Genomic DNA, 20607 nt, shown 5'->3' with positions numbered 1-20607 from the left:
CCGGGCAAAGCCGAACCGAGCCGAGTCGAGTCGAGCTGCGCTGAGCGCTGAGCCGAGCCGGGCCAGGTAGAGCGGCGCCGAATCGGGCAGAGCCGCGCCGCACCGAGCCGAGCCGAGCCGGGCAAGAGCCGGGACGCGCCGGGGCGCTACCTCCACCACCGCTCCGGAGTGTTCAGCACCGCGGGCACGGACAGCGCCCGCCGCCGCCGGCCATGGAGGCCGCGCCCGCCCCGCCGCCCCGGGAGCCGCGGCCCGAGGGGACGCGCCGCGGTCGCGACCCCGCCTCGCCCAGGTAGGAGCTGCGGGATCGGGACAGGGACGCGGAGCCGGTGCCCCGGCGGGTGGGAACTGCAGCCCTGCCGCCACCACCGGTTCTGTGTGTGGAAGTGGTCGGTGTCACCGGGTTTTCCTGGGACCAGGACCCCCCAGTCCTGCCGAGGTGTGTCCCATCCTCCCACCGGGGGTGCAGACAGAGTCCCTCGCAGCCTGCAAGGCTGCCCACCCGCGATTGGGCTCTGGCGACGTGTGCTGCCCAGCCGGGGTCCTGGTTGCTCCTGCCCTGGGGCCAGGAGCACCAAGCACAGCTATTTGTGCCAGGGGGGCTTCCTGGTTTGGCCTCGCGGGCAGGTTTTGATCCTGCAACATGGTGTGCTCTCCCTTCTGCAGCAACGGGAGAGCTATTGTTGGGAAGCTCAGCGTGTTTCAGACAGAGCCTTAGTGCAATCAGCTGTGGGCAAACATGGGTTTCAGTCCAAAGATCTCCTCCATAAACCCCCACATCCCTCATCCCCCTGTGCCATATGCTCCCTTACCTGGTGTCTTAAGCCAGGTTAGCAGCCACAATCATCAACATTTTCTGGAAACATCAACAAGCCCAAAATCATGGGCAAGGAGCCATCCCATATTCACAAGTACATTGGCATTTGTTAGACCAGGGCAACAGACCTAAGCTCTTCAGATTCTGCTTGACAGAGCACACCCCGAGGTCAGCAGCACACAAATCCTTTCTGAAAGCCCAAGGGTTCCATTTGTGTCTGCTACAGGACATTCACGCTGAGGGAGCCCCACCCGCCCGGGAGCACTGGCAGGGCACTCTGCTGTCAGACAGCTCTGATGTCCCCGGCCAGAGGCTGCCGTGCCTGGGGGTCTCAGTCTCCTGTGGCTCTCACACAGTCCAGCACTGCTTTAGACCTCGTGCATTCAATGGGGGCAAAGCTGTCACTGGAGCCATTTTCTTTGCTTGTCTGAGTACTCCTTGGCCATTCAGACAGGTCTTGAGATGAACACTGCAGCCTGCAAGAGGTAAGTTACTGACAGTTAAGCCACCTGACACAGATGCATTTCTCATCCATGCTGCTCACTCAGTCTTAGCTCTGTGGTCTCCACCTTCTGTCCTAGCCAAGGCTCTTCATCATCAATGCTCACTGCATCAGCAAAAAACCACAGATGTCAGAAAACACCACTTTCCTCCCGGCCTCTTTCAGCCTGGGACACTAAAGTGGTGATTTTCTTTTCCTTTCCCTTTCCATTTAACCCTTTTTTTTTTTTTCCTTCTAAACAAGGCTTAGCAAGTATGATTTTCCCAGTGCAGACAGAGCTGTTCTGGCACTGAAGGCTGGGTGGGAGCCTTGAGCCCTCTGCCTCTGGCTCTATCCCAGCACAAACACCTGTACCCACAGCAGCAGCAGCAGCTGCCTGGTGGAAAGGTAAGGCTGTTTGCACAAGTCAATGGAAAGGTTTATAAAACTAAACTTTTCCTGGCAGACTACGTGGGAAGCAGAGTTTTGCAGTCTCATTAATTTTTCATGATGATTTAACATACTCAGGAGTCTCACTAACAAAAAAACTGTAGGTCTTCTCAAGGATATGCACGATCCTGCTGCTAGACTGAAAAAGCAAAACAAAAGAACTCGGCAGGAATTGTTCAGCGCACAAGGATTTGCTGCAGCCAGAGCAGGAGATGGATTGCTCAGGAGTGCCTGTCTCTCCCTGTCAGGGAGACAGGGAGCGAGATAACGAGGTGACAGTGAAACTCACTGAACCCTTCCCTAATCCCAGGGAAAGGGCATTCTTATCTCCTTAGAAAATACAAAGAACAAAGCTCTTTTTCTCAAGAGCTCCACTGCAGTTTTGCTGGTGGTATGTTCAAAGAGAAATTTAAATTCCATTATAAAAGCACATTCTTAAAAAGTCATTTACAGCTCTCCAGGAAAAAGCTATTAGTCTAGATGGAAGCTGACCTATAGCACATGGATTTAATCCAGAAAGAATTCATATTTCTTTTTCATTGGGGAACACTTGCACAGCTGATATGCAAACAAAACTCAGCTAGAGGAAGGAAAAAAAGGGGAAAGAGAAACAAACTAGCTTTTTTTTGTTGTTGTTGAATGAAATTTTGTGGCACCTAATGTCTAATTGAGCAAAGGTTCTTGATGAAAAAGGGCTCTGGTTGTAGGCAAGGTACAGACTTCTGCCATTTTCCCACTTGTTTTTATTCCCCCTTGAGAATCCTGGGGCAACAGGAGAAGTTGTAGTTTGAGTCAGGCATCAGACAGCTCCATTCACTCAGTAGGTGTTTCCCATCTTTCATATGCAAAGTGCTTCTTTCTTGATCCTCTCTTTAGTATGCAAAGGGGGAAATGATCTATTAAAAAAAACCCCAGTGCTTATAGAAATGGGTTTGGTGACGAGGGTGGAATTAGGCAGAGAAAGGGGCCGGTCCTGCAAAAGGCTGAATATTTTTGGCCCATTACCCTCTCAGAACCTCTCCTGCTGCTCTCCTGCTGCTCTGGCTTGGGGGGGACAGCAAGACCAGAGAGAGCCAAAAACTGGAATTGCTTAGGAAAACGAAGGTGGTCATATGCTACTATTTCCCTGCCTGCAAAGCTTCCTCCAGCCCAGCTCGGCTCTGTGTGCTGCAGGACGAAACCATCCTGAGGGGAACGTGCTGGGAGCAAGAAGCCAACATGGCATGTTTCCAGTAAAGCACCTGCTAGGGCCGAGTGAGCAGCTAAAGCCTAAAGGCAGCTCCTGCAGCCATTCTCTGTGGGGCACAAGGATGCTGGTCTCTGGAAAAGGGAGATAATCCCTGCCAGGGGGACGGACTGACAGCATACAGCCCTTGGCTCCTGCCACAAACCCTGTATCCATCCCACCACATCCCTGCAGACCTGGAATGGCAGAAAACTTCTGGCCATTTCCTTAGAAATCCTGACCTTCTCTTTCCTGTTTCCTCGTGGGAAGAAGCTCCAGTCCGTTTGCTGGGTCCCCCACATACTTTGGGGTGTTTATGCCCTGGCACTCATCTCAGAGAAGCACTGCTGCACTCAGAGTGGCTTGGGCAGGTCCACAAATTGGATTATTATTCTGTCTAGACATCTCAGGGCAAGAGACAGGGAAGCAAACAGTGAGAGCAACACAGCTCACAGGTGTGGGTAACAGGAGCAGTTAACCCTAGTCCATCCCTTCCCTTATACCCCTTCTTTTCTCCTTTCCCAGCATCTCTCTGGTTGCATCCAGCTGAGCCTGGAAAAGAAAATGGAGGCTGTCAGCTGCCTCTGTAGGTTTTTCTGCAGCCAAGACACCATTTCTGCCTGTTTAATCCCAAACATATCAAATATCTGACACAGCGCAGAGTGGGAAAGAATCTTAAAAACAGAATTCTTTGTCAGTGTCAGCGTGGCAAGCAGAGTCCAGTGTGGTGCTCTGCCCTCTTCTCCTCATGTCTGACAGCAAACAGACATCAAAAACCCCCAGAAACATTCTCCTAACATAGTTCAGGGTCCTGAGGGCCCAGAAAAGTAATAGTGACACAGTTTCAGGCAAAGGAGGGGCAGCCTACGTGTCTGGTGCAGACCTCAGCAGAGCAAAGGTTAAGCTCACCAGCACTACAGCTAATTGGGAGAGCAGCAAGTGGAGACTCGAATTCTGCTGAGCTGCCAGCAGTGATTATCCAAACCCATCATTATTTGCAAGCTCCAGGTTTCCCTGGAGATGGTGGATAGCCAAGGTCACATCGTCATGGAGTTGGAGAGGGGTGAGCATAAGGGAACTCATATCCAGAGGGTGATTGACAGAGCTGTAATTGTTTAGTCTGAGAAAGAGATAATGGAGAGAAGTCACGAGTGAATGATCCAAACTTGCCAAAGTTATTCCAGAATCTGAAGTCACTGAGCAGGTCAGGGATTGAGTTAGGAAACGACATGCGGGGGAAGAGCAGAACTTGACAGCATTTCACAGCAAAGATGGTAAACAAGGAGAGTGTGATTTTGTGTGAAATATTAGACTCAACGTTACCAATGTATGTGCAGAAAACCCGGAGGCAATCTGCAATCTCCAAGAGTTTGGCATCTGCTTTCTCCACCAGGAGGTTTTGTAGCCGAGGGGTTTGTGGAGGAAGAATTTGTCATTGCATGGTCTCCTGCCTCTCCCTGACCACATTCAAAGTGTATTTTGTAAAAGCCCTTTTGTTCTGTCCAGTGTCACATACTCACCCTCAGATGAGGCAGGCAGGCTAATTAAGTCATGAAAAGCCTCTGGTCCCAGATTACTGTACAGATACAGTAGTTTAAAGGGATAAGAATTTTGCTTTTCCTTTGAAAAAAAAAAATCTGAAATATAGTACAGGTGTAGGAACACCAAAACACAAGATGTGAGTGCAGCAGTGTCTTTATGAATTATTATGCACTGTAGGAGAACATCACCTATTTAAAGCACGCAGCTAGGGAAAATAATGGGATCAAGGTAGAGGAAAAAGAGTAACTTAGAGGCAACAAAAAGGGAGTCAGAAAAGGTCTAGACCTTGTCAAAGCATAACACTAGCATGACCACAGCTCTCTGATGAAAATTCCCTGCAGTACAAAACTACAAACCACAAAGTCACTGGACACATGGGAGGAGTGGGATGATTTACACTTAAAGCTTGATAGTGTGGCTTGAGGGACCCTCCAGGTCAGCTGTCCCAAACAACCTCTGCCCCTGCACCTCACCAGCACTGTAGGGGACATGGTGGTTTAGCATGCTCCCATCAGGTTGCTGCTATAATTAGCAGAGAAGTGCAATGACTAATTGAAGGTGCAATTTTATGTGCTGACTGCCACAGATCCTGATCTTTCCCTGCTCTGTCTGCAGTGCTCCTGCCCCGTGCTGCACCTGAATCCCTCCCCAGGCTCTGATGGGGCTGTAAGAACCCCAAACAAGATTTCAGATTGCATCTCCTGAGCAGCTTTGCTGGCTCTGCATTTGTAATCTCATATATGACAAGTGTGGAATCTCCTGTTGTGAACTACCTTTACACAGAGCTCTAACACAAATCACACACTTGAAAGGCCAGGTAATCCTGTCACTAATCCACCTGGGACAGGACAGCAAGGACTTCAAGCCTATTGTTGATGTTATTTGACAAGTTCTGTGGGTGACTGGGACATCATTGTCACAGTCAGGAGCTTCTGCTTTGCCAGCTGCTCTGCCTCTTGCTGTTTTGAACCAGCTCAGTACCAGTACCTTGACTGCAGCTTAGAGGCAAATGAGCACTGGAACTGCTGGGGACAACCTTATCTCAACCTTATCTCACTGAGGGGAGATAAGGTGTGTGCACACACCTGTCTGCTGGTTTTCTGGCACCTGCTTCAGCACAGACACCACATCAATTATGGCTTCTGAAGTCAGGACCCAGGAATGTGCTATCTGTGTCTGTAACTGCTGCAGCTTTCATTAGGCTTAGAAACTAAATGTAGCACTGGATGGTAGTTAATCAGGCAAGATTTCTCTGTTACTGCTCCCTGGACTAGTACAATGTGCACGTGAAGCTACATGTGATGCCTGTGCCTTGAGTGTCCACACTGGCAGTGGTGTAACTGCTACCACAAACATGACCCTGCTGTCATGATTTTAATGAAATAAGCCCATTTGGTACAATCATGAAATATAGTTTATCAGTGTTGATAAACTCAGCTGATGTTGGAAAGTACACAGCACAGACTGCCAAGGCCAATATGTCCTGCTTTCTGGAAAAAATAGCAATTTTCAAGCAATACTGAGCTAATAGTATTCTCCAGATTCTTTTGTCTTTAAAAATCTCATGCCAGTTAACTTTGGGTGCAATTCTAGAGACATGTAATCACTAAAATTCTGCCCTTTTCCAAGGCTGTGAGAAAAATATAAAAGATAGCCTTTCCCCAACTTTTTACCTTCATTTTTTCCCACATCACACCAGGTGCCTTAGGCTAAAGTTCATCTCACTGCAGTCTTGTTCCAACACTCATAATTCTTTGATGACCTGAGACATTTTGTGATTCTGGCTGGCCTGAACTGTTTGTCCTTTTTAATCCTGGATGCCAGGCACTGCAGCAAGACACATCATTCAGCTGTAAGAGACCATGGCACGTGCTCTGAACAAGGACCAGAAACTGCTGCTGTTTGCATCTCTTGGGACAGTAATTCCTAAAGCATTTTTGGGGTCATAAGGACCTCAGTCTGTGGTGTGTGAAGGGGTTTTTGGTGTCACACATACTAAGCAATCCCTCAAAGTATGATTCAAACTTTCTCAAAGCTAGCAAAACCTCTCAGGCTCCATAAATCAAGAACTATAGGAATGAAATAATGTTTTACATTCCTTGGAGGGAAGAAAGTGTATCCTGCAGAAACCTCATTACTTGGGAACTAGAGTCTGCAAATGTTTTGTGTAAGTAAATCCAGCAGCCAGAGGATAGTCACGTTTCAAAGGATCTATAGAGATCCCAGTCCATTCCCTCCCTACAAGGTAAGACCAATAAAATTTGTTGCTGTCATCCTTGGGAGATGTGTGTCTAAAAAGTTCCTGAAGAGCCCCGTGGAGCATGCAGGACATGGGAGCCCTGAAGGAATGTGCCAGGCTGGAGGCTGAAGGCCCTGTTAGATGTCACAGCCCTCAGGTTCACTGCTCAGCTGTGTCAGTGCCAGGGATGACTCACTCCCCTGCTGACCCAACATGGAGCAGTGCCAGTCCTCCTGCAGAGCAATCACACTAATTAATCCTCCCAAGGAGTGCAGATAATTGAGTGGCTTCCTCATATGCAGATTCCTTTCAATTCTGTTTGTCCAGACTTGTGTCATTTCTCTGGGTCCTCAGTTAGGACCCTCCTGGCACAATGAAATATCCCAGAGAATTTTTGGGTCGGATATTACCCAATTTTTCCAACTTTTGAAGCAACACACACAAAGGATGGATTACAGAATTCTCCATCGCTTGGGATCCCTGAATGAGTCATGGATGTCTTTATAAAAAGCATAATCCAGTTCAGCCCTCAGGCAGACTCCTGGTAGAGGATACAGTGGGTGAGGTTTGACATTTGTGTTGTGTGGGAGGTCTGTAAGCATCTCCAGTTTCTGGGATGCAGCTCCCCAGCGCAGCCTTTCAACCTCTCCCGTTTTACCTTTCCCTTCATTTCTCTCATAGGGAAAAACAAAATGCAGGACCTTGCCAGACCTGCCTTGCCATGCCAGAGATTGGGAATGCTGAGCTCAGCTACAGTGGCACTTCCTGGGAAAAAATCTGCCCAGTCCATCACTGCCCCATTCCTGCATCCCCCGGGCTGGGAGAAGACAACCTGCCCTCCTCCAGCCACACGCTTGGGCCAGTCTCCACCCAGTCCAACGGGCAGGTGCCAGCCAGCTGCCAGGACTCCCAGCAGCAGCACCCGTACTACCCCTGCAGCCAGGAGGAGTCCCGAGGCAGCTACGGCCTGCCCTCGCTCCCTGGGCACGGCGAGAGGCCCGTGCTGTGCTCCCACCTCTCCAGCGGGGACCTTGCGGCCGCCTCCCACCCCGAGGCCTCGGAAACGCCCTGGAAGCAGTGGTCCCCCGGGCAGCGGCGGCCGGTGCAGCACCACGTTGTGACAGTCAGGTAAGGGCACAGCGAGGGCGGCGTGAAAGAGCGGCTTCCACACTCGGGGGGGGGACTGGGAGGGATGAGGAGGGGCTGAGCTGTGGTAGATGAAACGTGGGTTTGCTCTTCAGCTCGGGGCAGCAGCTGCTCCAAAACACACAGAAGGATCCAGTTTGCTCTCTACCTCTGTGTGGGTGTACAGAGAGCAGCCATTCCCATGCCAGGGAGAGGTGGGATTTCCGCTAAAGCCAAGGTCACTCAGTCACTCCTAGGTCATGCAGCTGTGAATAGGCCCATCTTCCTTTACCTCTGTATTTTCTCCCTTTGCACTCCAAGCCACCCAGCTGCCAGTCCTTTATCTTGGCAGAGTTCTCAGTGGTGGGAATAGAGTTTGTTCTTTTCCTGCCCCCACAGAAGCTGCTGCCAGTGCTGGGAGGGAATGGCAGCAGAGGGTAACAGCTGAGCAGTGAGAGATACAAAAGGGGAGAACATTATTTGGCTTTCCAGGTTGGGCAGCAACCAGTGTATGAATTTTTTGTTGTCCATGACAGAATCCATTTGTGTGCAGTGCCTGGGTAACAAGAGCCTGAGCTACAACTCTGCTCCTTCCAGCCAGCACCATCCTTCCTCCTGAGTGTGCCTTTTAGGGTCCACTCCTGGCACAAGAGATCGTGATCCCTTCACTGCTGTAGCCATAGCCACTGAATCCTGATAAAAGATGGCAAAGATGGCGCAGGATTCCTTTCTTGCCTGTGTACAGCATTGCAGTGTTAGCCACAAAGGCCCTTTAGAGTCTCATTTTCCAGCCATTTACACAGGATTTAATTTGCTTGTGTTTGTGTAGAGGAACTGCAGTCAAAGGAGCCTGGGTCCTTTTTCTGAATCGCTTTCCTGGATCCTTTTTCTGGATCCTTTTTCACTCATGTGCTATCAACAAAATTGCCAACCACATCCTCTGTAACAGGTTATTTAAGTAGGAAGCACAACTGGATTGTAAATCCCTGGCAGAGTGTGCAGCGCCAGCAGTCAGAAAAGTGATAACATAATAATGCCAGAATGAGGTTTTTAATCCAAGCAAATCTGCTTGAAGAGCTATTGTGAGGGAATTAGCACAGGATGGGCAGTGTACTGCTGGAGAGAGACCTCGCTTTGATAATCTGGGCAGGCTTTTGCTCTGCTCCTCTCTGTCCCGAATCTGCAGAGCATTAGCGTGACGAGCAAAACACAGAATCATTTTTTACATGAGCCACCCGGAGTGACTGTGCCATGGGGAGCTCTCCTCCACTGCTTCTCCATTTCTCCCACTCATAACAAGGCCAGGAAGGATGAGCTGCCTCAAGGTTGGCTGCTGCAAGGAGGGGGGACCATCTGCCCGACACAGATACTGGAGTGCAGCAGGACCTTCTCCCAGGCTGAGCAGGAGTGTGGGAGGGTGAGAGGAGGAGGGAGCACTGGCTGAGCAGAGCCTGGCACAGCTGTGGAAGGAGGTGGGAGCAGTTCCCTGCGAGCTGTGACCAAGCCAAGGCCGTGCCAGACTGGGCCATGTTTCAAGGGGATGTTTCAGAGCAGAAAGAGAGAGCAGAACAAAAGGTCCTGGAGATACCTGACCCAACAAGATGCAGCTTTTCTGCCAGGATGCTGGTGGAAGGCTTGTCCTCAGGGATTCACTAACAAACTTTGGCTCCCCTGGGGAAGGCTTCTTTATTTCCCCTCTTAGAGCCCTTCAAGTAGGAGTAACAAATGCTCCTCTGAAGAAAATCCAAATCAAATATTTTTAGCAGCTCCACTGGCTTTCTGCTCTTATAGCCTGAAAAGACAGTCCTTGGAGGGACCCAGGAAACAAATGAGAGTCACCTTTTTGGTGAGCTGAGCTAAAGAGAAAATAAAAACTAACTATAGTTGTTGCTAGCCCAGCTCATGAGATTTGAAAAAGAGGTTTGCTTTTGTCAAGAAACACTTTAGGAAGTGCAGGGAAAGCACTTAAACCAGACAGATTTTAATGGATTTCTATAGGACTGCATTGCTAATGTTCAGTTCTCTGGAAGGTTTTCTGAGAGGGACAAAGGAGGAGTGACTACATGGCTTCCCATCCTGTTTGGTTAAAATGGGAGAGGAAAAGGCTCTATTATTCATTTAACTGATTCACACAGTGACAGAACTGTGGCAGCGCTGGCTCACCTTGGTGCTTACATCGCTGCAAGGGTTAATCTGCTCAGGGATCAGCCCAGCACTGATAGGGCTTCCCAGGAAAATAATAAATGAACACATCTTTTTTCCTTTCTGTCTGCAGACATGACAAAGCTTTCAGGATGCCAAAAAGGTATGTTGAACAGCAAAAGCTTCCTTGTCCTTGTACCCTGTGATCAGTGCTCTCCTGTCCTGCTATTAGGAGAAGCAGAGTGCTGCTGCTGGTGACATCCCAGCAGGCCCGGCTCCAGAGGCGAGGTCAGCGCTCCTGGGGCTTTCCACTCCTTGGAAAAATCTCCCTGTGCTTGTGAGATCAATTCAACCTGCATTAATGAATAGTAACACTGTCTCAGTAGCTGTTCTTGGGCAGGTGCCTGGCTCTAACCCATATGGTAGCTTTATATATATATTTATATATATAATAATTCTAGATGTGTCTGTGTGTGTGTGTGTGTGTGTAAGATTAATCCAGCTTGTCTTATCAGAGGAGCAATAAGGAAAAGAGCCCATCCATGAAGTAAACTCATCTTTTATAAAGACAGAAAATTTTAAATACATTTATCAAAATTAAAATAATTTGATTGCCTTCTACTTTTGTTTAAAATCTGACTTTTGTAAACTATTGCTTCTGGATGGTTTGGATAAGCACCTTCTGTCATCAGCGACCGCAGCTGGTTTTTTTGTTCTTTTTTCTGGTAATTGGACATGGAAATATCCAAAATAGCCTCCAGAAATTAGGTACTCTAATGAGTGAAGAGCAGTTTTGTTCATTTTTATAGTAAAGACTTCATCTATGAAAACAAACTTGATAAGGCAATTGTAAATTAAAAAAAAAAAAGGCAAAATAACAAAAAAATCAAAAGTCATGTGAAAAGCTGCTTGAAGTGCTTGTGATGACTTCTAATTCTGAAATAGCTGTGGTGGAGTCCCAGGCAAAAGGGGGAAAAGAGCAGGCAAGGAGAAACATTCCATCTCAAATAAAGTTCATAACTATTTCACTTGCCTTCACAAATATTTGTCAGCTATTTTTGTTCAAAGAATTTTTTATATTTCAAAAGTACATCAGAACACAAAAGAACTAGCCTGCCAAACCAGAGCAGGAACCCATTCTGCTATCTTACATCTCAACTGATATTTCTGAGGAAGACAAAAATCTTGACACAGTAAAACTTACACTGGTAAAAAATGTGGGAGAGTAACATTCATAGATCATCCTATATGTGAGACAGTTTGTCCCAAAGGAAAAACAGAACTTGGAGAGAAAATTTTACACAAGCTCCTTAAGAACAAAAGTAACTGACAAATAATACTTGGGCCAGAGTAAGCTGCTTCCCTGGAAGGGTTTTGATGTCATCAAAATTTTGTGATACATCATTAAAATTGAATGTATTCTAGTGAACATGTATGAATTTAGAGCAGTGTCTAAATACACTAATTTAGACCAATGACAGTGGGCTTGCTTGGGTCAGTTACCTTCAAGGACTCTTCAGAATTACCCAAAGATTTCTCAGGGTCCAGTTTGGAAATCTGTAGCCTAAACTGTTGCAGCCACCAGCTGACATTGCACAATCTGGGGGAAATTAAGAGGCTCTTTCTAAATGCAATCTTTGAACTTAAATGTTTAAAGCTTCATTTTGCTTGAGGACACAAGAGTCTGGTTTTTATTATTTCTGATTGAAAAAGCTGGAAAACGCAGAGAGGCAAAATGTAATTACCCGAGTTAATTAGAGCTGCCTGCAAATATCCAGTTAGAGGTGTAATGTGTTCATTAATAGCTGCACTAGAGCCTCCAAGCTTCACAGTAAATAACTGTGCAAACCAGAGACCCCGATTTTCTCCCTCCAGTTACTGCCAGCTCAGTGGCTCAGCAGCAGGTTTGTGCTCGGAGCAGAAACACCTTACCAGCTGCATTGTTCTCCTCCTGTTGTGTGCAGTTACTCGCAGCTGCTGGCGGAGTGGCCGCTGGCCGTGCTGCTGCTGTGCTCCGTGGCGGCGGCCGTCTGCACCGTGGCTGGGCTGCTGCTGGGGAACCTGCCTGACTTTGCACAGCCCCTCATGGTGAGTGCCTACAGCTCAGGGATCAACGGCAATGTAAGGAAATCCACGCCCAACCCGTGATATCAATCATCCCTCCAAGATGAGCAGAATGTGCCAGTCCTGCACAGCTGGCCCTGACACACAGGGAGAACACAGCCCACGCTCATCCCTCAGCTGTGCTGTGCACTCCCACCATGCCCTCACTGCAGTGTGGAGACACTGCCAGCACAAACTGGGATTGCTCCCTTTGCTCCCTGTCCAAGGCTGGAAGGCTGGGATTGCCCCCAGTGAACAGCTGGGCTTGGCAGAGCTGGGATAGAGGAGCTGGCTTTGGCTCCTGCAGTCTGTGCATGAGGCTTTTGGAGAGCATGCCCTGTTCTGAGCACTGTGCTCATGGAATGTTTTCCATGAGGAATGCCACATTCCCTAAAATCATCCCTGCTCTGGCTCATGGAGGAATCTTGAGAAAATAAGAATACACTAGACTTTGTCCACAAAAAAGAAAATTAGTGCCATTTCTGTAAGGAACTACTACCCTTAAAAAGGAGGAGAAATTCTTAGTAGATCAGGGAGAGATAATTGTAGCCATTGTTGATGGGAAGGGAAAGAGAAGTGGAAAGGAAAGGGAAAGGGAAAGGGAAAGGGAAAGGGAAAGGGAAAGGGAAAGGGAAAGGGAAAGGGAAAGGGAAAGGGAAAGGGAAAGGGAAAGGGAAAGGGAAAGGGAAAGGGAAAGGGAAAGGGAAAGGGAAAGGGAAAGGGAAAGGGAAAGGGAAAGGGAAAGGGAAGGGGAAAGGGAAAGAGGAAGGGAAAGGGAAGGGGAAAGGGAAAGGGAAGGGGAAAGGGAAAGGGAAAGGGAAAGGGAAAGGGAAAGGGAAAGGGAAAGGGAAAGGGAAAGGGAAAGGGAAGGGGAAAGGGAAAGGGGATGGGAAGGGGAAAGGGAAAGGGGAAGGGAAAGGGTTCATATATTTTCTCTTATCTCTGGGATGCAGTATTTCCAGGGAAAGTTCAATTTGTGTATCTCTCCAAGATGCAGTAATAGTCTCCCACAGTTTCCATGTGCTGGAGGAGGCCTAAGGAAGCTGAGCTGAAGTGGAGCTGTGACAAAGCCCTTTTCCTTGGTGCAGGGTTTCGAGCCACGGGACACTGACATTGGCAGGAAGCTCATTGTGTGGAGGAATATTGAGAGCCATACAGGCTACAAGAAGACTCTTTCCCTTTCTCCCTATGCCAAGAAGAAAAGGTATTTGAGCTTGGTTTGGGGGATTTGAGGAACATGTTGGTTGTAAAGTCACATTCAATATTCTAAAATATTTATGTGAATTCCATACATCCTATGCTTAAAAGCAACTGAGGCATTGGAGGGTTTGAAGTCCTTGTGCCTGCAATGGATTTAGGCTCCCTATTGCTGTGTCTGGCACCAGAGCCTTGTCAGTGAATGTAACTCCCAGGCAGACACTCTCTTGTTAATAATCACAGTTATTAACAATAATCTGCCCTCTTGCTAGCTATGATGACCTTGGCATTGGCAGAGGACAGAAGGCTGCTCAGGGAGAACAAGCAGCGAGGACACGGAGAATGGTGGAAACCAGCTATGGAGCAGATGGATTCTTCTGTGGTCCCCCAGGTGACTGAAATCTTGGTGAGGCAGTAAATACTGCACACCCAGAACTCAACTGACAGAACTGTCAGAGCTCAGGACACAGGGAATACTCTGAATTTGCTCTAAGCAAGCAGTGTGTGCAGTTCCACCTGTGAGAGCTCTGGCAGTGCCCTCCCAGCACGTCTTACTTCAGCGGTCACAAAAGGCTGGTTCAGAAATTCTGAAGAGTTATTTCTCCTTCTTAACTCTTTGCCATAGTTCTTGTTTTCCCTTTAGAAATATACCTTGCAAACACATATTAAAGGACCAATGTTTTCACCATTTACCCATATCAAAAGTGAATACTCTGAAAAAACAGCACATGCCCCACTTGCTGTCTGCTCCCTCCCCTTGTCTGCTCCCTCTCCCTCTCTGTTCCTTCCTTCTTTTCTTCTTGAAAAGTGTACATGGCAGTAAAATCTGGAGAGAAAAACAGAAAACTCCCACACCCCCCAGACTTGTCCCAAAATGGGCAGTAAGTAGAAAGGAGAACAGCATTAAGATATTTTTGTTCTATCCACCTCTGGAAACAAGTCACACACCAAACCCACAGCTCCTTGGGGGTTTTTGGCTGGGCTCAAGCTCCTCCCTTGTTCCAGGGATGCAGAACCAGATGCCAGCAGTCACTAAAGGCAAACTGACATTTGATTTTGAGAATGCCCTGATGCTGCTGACCTATTCCAAGGGGCAGGGGCGAGGTCACACAAGGCACATGCTCACTACTGTCTTGTGACCTGCTTCCCTCCAGGGAGCCCTCCAGAGCTGTCCTACAGACAGAGATATATTCCTTTTTTCTGTGAAGACAGAGTCTACTCCAAACAGCCTGGCTGATTCATCTTCATTACCTCATTTTATGATTTTTTTTTCCTTCTTCTTTATTTCAGAAAAGAGCTATTCCCAGCTGGTATTTATGTCCACAACTGCTGGGAGCTTATGGAACTTGCAAGCAATTCAGTCTATGTGTCAAATGGAACAAGACAAGGTCAGTGATGGCAGGAAGAACACATGTACAGGCTGTCTCTTTTCTGTCTGCTGCAGTCTTTGATGTCTTGCTGAGAGGATGCCAGACAAAAAACAGGCCATGCAACAGGTTTCACCTGGAGGATTCCAAAACATTTCACCTACTTGGCAATACAGGGATGATCCCACCTGCCAGTTGCAAATTAAACAAGAATAAATGGAGACTGAACAGGAGCTGGTCCAGAAGCTAAAGGTGTCCATCAGAAGCTGCTGAGGATTTTGGGCAGCAGAACATAATTACAGAAATTGAGCTACCAGCTTGGAGACTGGTGGCAAGTTTTATAAGTGGGAAGTTTAATTGGATGAGCTGTATTTGCTATAGAAGCCAAAATTTCAAATCTGTAGTTATAAAATATAAATAATGGACAGGGTTTGATTTTTGCAAAAGGCTACCAACTTTCCAAAATTTTGGTGTTTGGGATTTGTCCCTGGGAGGATGGCCAGGGATTGGTGGTACATGTTGGATAAAGGGGAAAAAGGAAAAAGAGGAGAGGAGAGGAGAGGAGAGGAGAGGAGAGGAGAGGAGAGGAGAGGAGAGGAGAGGAGAGGAGAGGAGAGGAGAGGAGAGGAGAGGAGAGGAGAGGAGAGGAGAGGAGAGGAGAGGAGAGGAGAGGAGAGGAGAGGAGAGGAGAGGAGAGGAGAGGAGAGGAGAGGAGAGGAGAGGAGAGGAGAGGAGAGGAGAGGATTACTGCAGTGAGTAAGGAACACTGAGGCTGCAAGAGAGGGTCTGACCCGATGCCCCCTCATGTTTTTCAGATACGCTCCCACGTGCATTTTAGAGACCTCTGCCAGCGCACTGAAGCCAACGAATGCTGCCCAAGCTGGTCCCTGGGGAACTACATTGCTGTCCTGTACAACAGGTCTTCCTGTCTGGAGATAACCCAAGGGGACATCTCCCACACGCTGGCCCTGCTCCGTGCCTGTGCTCCAGACTACCACCGAGGTGTCCTCACTCCCTCCTGCATAGGCCCCGAAGCTGCCAGGCAGAAACACTCTCAGTGTGCCCAAGTCCCAGAAAAATGTACCCGCTTCAATGCCATCTACCAGCTGCTTCACTTCCTGGTTGACAGGGACTTTCTCAGTCCCCAGACAATGGAGTACCAAGTGCCCTCTCTCAAATACAGCCTGCTTTTCCTGCCTACAAGAAAAGGTGCATCTATGATGGGGATCTACTTAGACAACCTTGAAACCTGGGATCTGTTTGATAACTACACATCTATCACTGGAATGGACCTGGGCCTTAAACAGAAACTATTCCAGCACTACCTTTTACTCGATACTAAGTATCCAGTCCTGGCAATATTAGCTATTTTTCTAAGCATTTCTTTTTATTTACGCTCAGTGTTTATTACCCTGATGGTCTTGCTCGCTGTTGTCAGTTCTTTGATGATCTCCTACTTCTTGTACAAGGTGGCCTTCAGATTCACCTATTTCCCTTTTGTAAACCTGACAGCAGTCATCATTCTCAGCAGCATTTGTGCCAACCACACTTTTGTCTTCTTCGACCTGTGGAACCTCAGCAAGAGCCAGAACCCTTCCGCCGGGCTCGCTCAGTGGGTGAGTCAAACCATGCACCACTTTGCCTATCTCATGCTGGCCTCGTGCTTCACAACTGGTGCTGCCTTCTACGCCAGCTACATCAGCAACATCACAGCCATCCGCTGCTTCGCTGTCTACATGGGCACCTCGGTGCTGGTGAACCTGGTTTTCATGATGACCTGGCTGCCCTCTTCGGCCGTGCTCTACGAGCGCTACATCGCAACCACCTGCGTTTACAAGCCAGAAGCCTACTGGAACAACAGCAGCCACAAGAGAGTGGCTCTCTCCGTCCATTACATCCTCCGGGCTCTCCAGAACACACTGTCTGAAACCTCCAAGCTGCTCTTTGAAAAGCTTCTGCCTTGCGGGGTCATCAAGTTTCGGTACATCTGGATCTGCTGGTTTGCTGCCTTAGCCATAGGAGGTGCCTACATTTCCTGTTCCAACCCCAAACTCAAACTCCCGACTCTGGAGACGTCGTCCGTCCAAGTGTTCAGGCTGAGCCATCCCTTTGAGAGGTACGATTCCGAGTACTGCCACCAGTTCATGTTTGAGAGGCTGGAGCACGGAGAAGGGCAGCGTATGCCTGTCACCATAGTCTGGGGCATTCTGCCCGTGGATAACGGGGACCATTTCAATCCAAAAAGCAATGGCACCCTAGTGACAGACACCACCTTTACCATCCAAAACCCTGATGCCCAGAAGTGGCTCCTCGAATTCTGCCAAAAAGTGAAGAACAGAACTTTTTATTACCCTGATGCAGAACAGAAATCTACTGTGTGCTTCATGGAGGAGTTCCTCAGGTGGATGAACAGTCGCCAGTGCTCCCAGCGAGACCACAGCTTCAACCTTTGCTGTAACCAGTTCTCCTTCCCTTACAGAAGCGAAGCCTTCCTGCACTGCATCAAAATGATGCTCCTGGAAGAGGGCAGGGAAGGGGCAGAAACACATGATATGGGCCTCAGGTTTGATGGGGAGGGAAATGTCGCTGCCTTAGTGCTGCAGTTTCAAACTATCTATCATTATACCTTCAACTATAGCAGAGCCAAACAATTCTATGAGGAAATCAGCCTCTGGATAACAGAGGAAATGAAAACTGCCCCTGTGGGGCTTCAGAACGGATGGTTTACCAGTAAACTAGAGCTGTACAACCTCCAGCACAGTCTCAGCACAGAAACCATGGTGGTCATGGGGCTCTCCATAGCCATTTCCTTTGTGGTGCTGCTGCTCACGACCTGGAATGTTCTCCTTAGCGTTTTCTCCGTTACTGCCATTGCAGGCACCGTCCTGGTAACCACCGGCCTCTTGGTCCTCTTGGAGTGGCAGCTCAACGCAGTGGAGTCTCTCTTCATTTCAGCTGCAGTCGGTCTCTCTGTTGACTTCACTGTCAACTACTGCATCTCCTATCACCTGTGCCCCCATTCCGACCGCCTGAGCCGAGTGGCCTTTTCCCTGAAGCAGATGAGCTGTGCCACAGCCATGGCAGCTTCTGCTCTCTTCTCTGCAGGGGTCATTATGCTGCCTGCCACAGTGCTGGCGTACAGGAAGCTGGGCATATTCATCATGATGATCAATTGTATCAGCTGTGGGTTTGCCAGCCTCTTCTTCCAGTCGCTCTGCTGCTTCTTCGGCCCAGAGAAGAATTGTGGGCAGATCCTCTGGCCTTGTGCCCACACCATGAAAGACTACTCTGATGACTCCGGGCCGAACGGAAACTTTGCCTGTGGGGGCAGCGAGAAGCAAAACCGGTTGCGGAAGGTCCAGGAGTCCAACACCGCAAACGAGCAATATGAGCTCCAACCCTTGTCTAGGAAACTCAGCGACAGTTTTGACAACAGCACTTCCACAAGCAAGCTGTCCAACCGGCCCTCTGTGCTCTCTGAAGACATACAAGTTGAAGACAACAGATGCCCTCGAGTGGGAACGCACCCCTCCCTGGAAAGAGAGAGACAGAGTCTGCAGGACCCGCTCGGAGACCAGCAGGTCAGCCTGTGCCAGTGTCCTGCCTTGCAAACTTCCTCTCCTTACAAGCACAGCACCTCAGAAACAGAAATTCACAGGGAGAGACTCTGCCGAGATTGCCGCTGTCAAAAGTATGGTCTGAAAGCATGGGATGGGTCTGGGCTGGAGCACATCCAGCCAGCTGGCATGAAAGAAGAAGGGCAGCTCAATAAATCCCAGTGCTCCAGTGACACTGCCCAGCAGCAGTCAGATTATACCTCAGACCACAGCCCTCTCCCTGCTGCTGACATCTACAAAATTCACAGATGCCTTTGTTCTCTTGGCAGCTCTTTTGATATGCTCAACATCTCCAGCGAGACGTCAATCAGCGATTTCGAGCAAGGCCTGAAGCTGGCGGAATCAGCCAGTTCCTGTCCCGATGCCTTAGAGCTGTCTGACTCCTACGGTACCGAGCGAGGGTACCTGAACGGGAAGAGAGATACCCTGCGGCTGGACCTGAGGGAGACGGTCTTTGATGTCTCTCCAGCTGCATCACAGCAGAACAGCTCTTCGTGGAAAAATCGCTTTGGAGTGGGGAACGATGGGCCGGTCGTGCTGCCCAACAGCCAGCCAGACATGCCCGATGTCTGGATCAAACGATCCAGTGCACAAAGTTCTGGTTACAACAGCTGAGACCTCGCAGAAAGCAAAGCTGCTGCCAGGGAAAGGGGAAGCCTGAATGTCCTTAGAGCTGTAAATATCAATTTTTTCCTCCCACCTCTCCCAGAGCTGAGACTGAGACTATTTCTTAGCATTTCAGCTGTGCAAACCGTGTGTTTTCACAGGAATCAGCAGATCTGATGCCAGTGAGGATGTGAGAGCCATCGTGATGGACTACAAGCCCTTTGACTTCCAGTGTGTGGTGCCATGTTCAGAGCTGTTCACAGGACTTACCGAGTACACCTGGTTTGTCATTTCCTACAAGGTGATTAGGTTTTGTTTGCTTGAGATAAATTATGAGGTGAAGCTCCCCAGGTATTTAATGACAGAGAAAGAGAGCTCATGTTAAAAAAAAAAAAAATCCCAAAACTGAACTACTGAAAATCTAGGTATCAAGTGAAGTGTATTGTGAATAATAAAAAATAAAGTATTTAATTTTCTATTTTATGCAAAGTCCAGATCTACAGACCCCATCCAAATAGCTCAGATATTACTAAAAGTCCTGTCAAGATTTCTGAGTTGACACAGCTTCTTCCTGACTGTGGAAGAGGCTGTAGAATCCAGCCCAAACCTATTTCCAGTAACAACTTCTGCTTGTTTTATCTGAAGGAATTTTAATACTGCCAAAGATTTTCAGTGTGAATTTCCCCCTTGAAGGATTAAGTTCTTGTCCCCCCCAAACTCAGGTGCCTTGTTGTGTCCTCTTTACAGAGTGTTTCCACTCAAGGCATTCCCCTCAAACATATAACTTTTTAAAATTCACATATCTGGTGAATCTTGAATTTTAAGGTTTTTCCCCTCTCTACCATAAACAAACAGGAAAACAAATATTTATTTGCCCTTATTTGTTGAAAAATAAAACATTCTCTCTACAAGTTGACATACAATAAATGATTATAACAACCTTTCCTAAAATCTGTGTGATGCTTCATTGTCACCAAGAGCACTGTGCTTATTCATCTTTTAAGTGCCCAACATATTTTCCAAGGGGAAGTACACATCTTTAAAATACTTATTCTTCTGACATCCACAAGTTATCCCTGTGCTGTGGGACACAGACAGCAACTCCCTGATATCCATTAGGGACATGGACTTTTAAAGCTAATACCAGAGTTTGAAACATGTCAAACATGTCAGTTGCGTGGTTCTGTATTTTTCACGTTTCAGTTTTAGGGTTTTTTCCTGAGATTGTCATAGTGAATGTTCAGATGGGTATTTAGGCAGCCAAAGCCACCCTGAGGTTGGAACTGCAGCATCCTCCTCAAGGAGCTGCTCCCCCCTTTGCTGTCGGGAGAGATTGGCCACCCATTAAGAAAACCATGTTAGCAAACATTGCAAAAATGTCTTTAAGTCGGGAAACATTTTATACAGAAGCCTCATTTCACCTTGCGGCATTAGAGCACAATTTTAGTACCTCACACACCAGCAGCACCGGCACCCTCACAGCTTTTGACTCCTGCACGTCCACACAGAGGGCCACAAACTCCTTGATCTTCGGGCTTCGAGTGCTCAAAGCACAGGGTGAGGCAGTGAGAGGCAGTGGGAAGCAGTGAAGGAAGGAAAGGAGGAAGAAATGAAAGAAGGAAGGAAGGAAGGAACTGCGCTCCGCCTTTCCCTGAGGGCAGGAGCCTCGCGCGCGCCTGTTGCCCCCGTAATGGCC

The 20607-nt window shown here is 48.3% G+C and overlaps 1 protein-coding gene across 3 annotated transcripts; it reads left to right on the top strand.

Annotated features, from left to right (window-relative positions):
* Nucleotides 1–19387, top strand: DISP2 (dispatched RND transporter family member 2). 3 transcript variants are annotated; one of them, XR_010440598.1, is made up of 9 exons: nt 1–292; nt 7436–7882; nt 10155–10184; nt 11986–12109; nt 13213–13328; nt 13594–13712; nt 14612–14709; nt 15504–18980; nt 19073–19387. XR_010440598.1 is itself a non-coding variant. In XM_064715205.1 (9 exons), the coding sequence occupies exons 1-9, from the start codon at nt 213–215 to the stop codon at nt 18581–18583; spliced, it is 3789 nt and encodes a 1262-aa protein (XP_064571275.1). In that variant the 5' UTR covers nt 1–212; the 3' UTR covers nt 18584–18661. The 3 variants fall into 3 exon arrangements, 2 of the variants coding, with proteins under 2 accessions (XP_064571275.1, XP_064571274.1); XM_064715205.1 differs by lacking the exon at nt 19073–19387 and having other exon boundaries at nt 15504–18269; nt 18575–18661; XM_064715204.1 differs by having other exon boundaries at nt 15504–19387.
* The last annotated feature ends 1220 nt before the right edge of the window (nt 19388–20607 follow it).

Source organism: Zonotrichia leucophrys, chromosome 5, assembly GCF_028769735.1.
Source record: "Zonotrichia leucophrys gambelii isolate GWCS_2022_RI chromosome 5, RI_Zleu_2.0, whole genome shotgun sequence".
Lineage (NCBI taxonomy): Eukaryota > Metazoa > Chordata > Aves > Passeriformes > Passerellidae > Zonotrichia > Zonotrichia leucophrys.
The sequence above is the reverse complement of the archived record's forward strand: the minus strand, read 5'-3'. Positions and strand labels throughout refer to the sequence as shown.

What these genes read in the sequence shown, in the direction of transcription:
- DISP2 (XM_064715204.1), top strand. Translation starts at nt 213, where the DNA reads ATGGAGGCCGCGCCCGCCCCGCCGCCCCGGGAGCCGCGGCCCGAGGGG. An exon ending in CGCGACCCCGCCTCGCCCAG is followed by an intron (nt 293 to 7,435) that starts GTAGGAGCTGCG and finishes TTTCTCTCATAG; the next exon opens with GGAAAAACAAAATGCAGGAC. An exon ending in ATTCTTCTGTGGTCCCCCAG is followed by an intron (nt 13,713 to 14,611) that starts GTGACTGAAATC and finishes TCTTTATTTCAG; the next exon opens with AAAAGAGCTATTCCCAGCTG.